The sequence below is a fragment of the Pteropus vampyrus genome, unplaced genomic scaffold, assembly GCF_000151845.1.
Source record: "Pteropus vampyrus isolate Shadow unplaced genomic scaffold, Pvam_2.0 Scaffold130, whole genome shotgun sequence".
NCBI classification, from domain to species: Eukaryota; Metazoa; Chordata; class Mammalia; order Chiroptera; family Pteropodidae; genus Pteropus; species Pteropus vampyrus.
Genome location: NW_011888911.1, coordinates 4,166,917 through 4,168,594, shown reverse-complemented (window position 1 = coordinate 4,168,594; position 1,678 = coordinate 4,166,917). Strand labels below are relative to the sequence as shown.

Here is a 1,678-nt window from a genome sequence, read left to right as displayed (position 1 = left end):
CACCCCCACACCCCAGGACAAGCTGCAGCTTTCTCCAGGCTGGACTGAGCCTTGCAAAAAGCAGTAAACACTCACATTGCTGTAGTCCATCAGGTCTGAGGACTGGCCACAGAGCCGCTGGGCCAGGAGCCTCCCTGCCATGATAGCTGTGGGCGTCAGCTCAGGCCGGCCCTGATGGGGGAAGGAGGAGCATGGGGTTAGCTCAGCAGGGCATCTAAGGGAGTCTGTGTAGTGCCCCCCCCCCCATCACCTTCCTAGTGAAGTATCTCCCTTTCAGAAACTCCCAAATGCTGTCTGATGCGGGGCCTCTGTGGTGAAGCAGCAGCACCCAGGGCCCTTGGTGGGTCTGCTGGTTCTCTCTTTGCTCCCTCTGTCCTGCTCTGGGAGACATTTGTGGTGATGACCCCCTTCCCTGGCAGAGAGGTGAGCTACTAATGAGACCACCATAGTTCCCACGCTCACTTGCAGTGCTCTCTCCGAACCCTTTCTTCTTGTTGGTGACCTTGGAGAGCTGCCCCCACAACAAAGCTCAAAAAGAGATCCTGTTACTGTTCAACTGTTCACATTAACTGGGATTCAGGCGAAAACAGGCCCTGGAAGCATTCTGTGTGCTCCTGACATGCAGCTCGACTTGCACATCACAGCCCATTACAAATCCCAAATCAGAACGCGGCTCTGCTGGGAGCCCCTGCGTATGTCCTGTTGGGGAGGGGGCAGGTGGGGCACAGTCCCCAGTGTTCCTGCACGCGCTGGCCTGGGACAGGCTGCCAATCACCTCTACAGCAGCAGGAAATGCAGATGTTGTTTGACATTCCAGAAATGAATGGAGATCCACAGAGATAACTCGGGAAAGCAGGCTGTGCATTCCACCAAGCCTGGCTGGGTGCGGAAACCTCCAGGCACACACGTACAATATCACACTAAACAATGGCCACCCGAGGACCACTGGGGCGTTAATTCTGTTCAGAATGACCTTTCCAAGTTAGCAGATTTAATGTTTGAGTAACTAATGCCTCTGCATGTACCATATGTTTCTGGCAACATGGTCTGAAATATTATGGTTTCTGCTGTGTTGGCACGAAACTGGGGAGCTTTTGGGGTGTGGCCCACCACACACAGGAGCACGTGTCTCCCCAGACCTGGAAAGGCTTCTCCTGCAGTTGATGGAACTCCGACTCACGCAGCTTCCCAGGTGCACAGAGAGCACATCTTTGATGTGAACGGCACTCTCTCCCAAAACCACGGTGCTATCTTAGGGCTCAGCTCACAGGATGAACACAAAAGGCCACTACCAGAGAATGCCATGTCCAGGCCACCAGAGAGCACGCTGAGCAACTAACTGTGCTTCCAGGATATGGCAGACTAGATCCATGGGACAGTCCAGGACATGTAAAGCCACTTACTTCTGTCTACAGCAACAGGCCAATTAGATGGTCAAAGATGACCCAGCAGGACAACTGGCCAGTGCTCTGCCCACATGCTCCAGCCAAGCTGTCCCTGCAGTTTCACCTCTGCTTGGTGACACACAGACCCTTTCATGAGCCTGGGTTCCCAGGGGGCGTGAGAGGCTCAAGCAGCAGCCACTTGGTTCAGTTCTGAGCATTGGCCATGGCTGATGGGTGGTCCCTCTGGTACACTGGGGACACCAGGGACCACGTTGCCCCAGCAGGAGGAGTCT

At 54.8% G+C, this 1,678-nt stretch overlaps 1 protein-coding gene across 4 annotated transcripts in view; it reads right to left on the bottom strand.

Moving 5' to 3' along the window:
• TXNRD2 (thioredoxin reductase 2) overlaps positions 1 to 1,678 on the bottom strand; it is a 50,277-nt gene that overhangs the window by 6,735 nt on the left and 41,864 nt on the right. For all 4 annotated transcript variants that reach the window (XM_011367177.2, XM_023534670.1, XM_011367178.2 and 1 more), the window contains exon 13: positions 76 to 171. In XM_011367177.2, the coding sequence (XP_011365479.1) occupies positions 76 to 171 (96 nt within the window). The remainder of the gene's footprint in view (positions 1 to 75; positions 172 to 1,678) is intronic.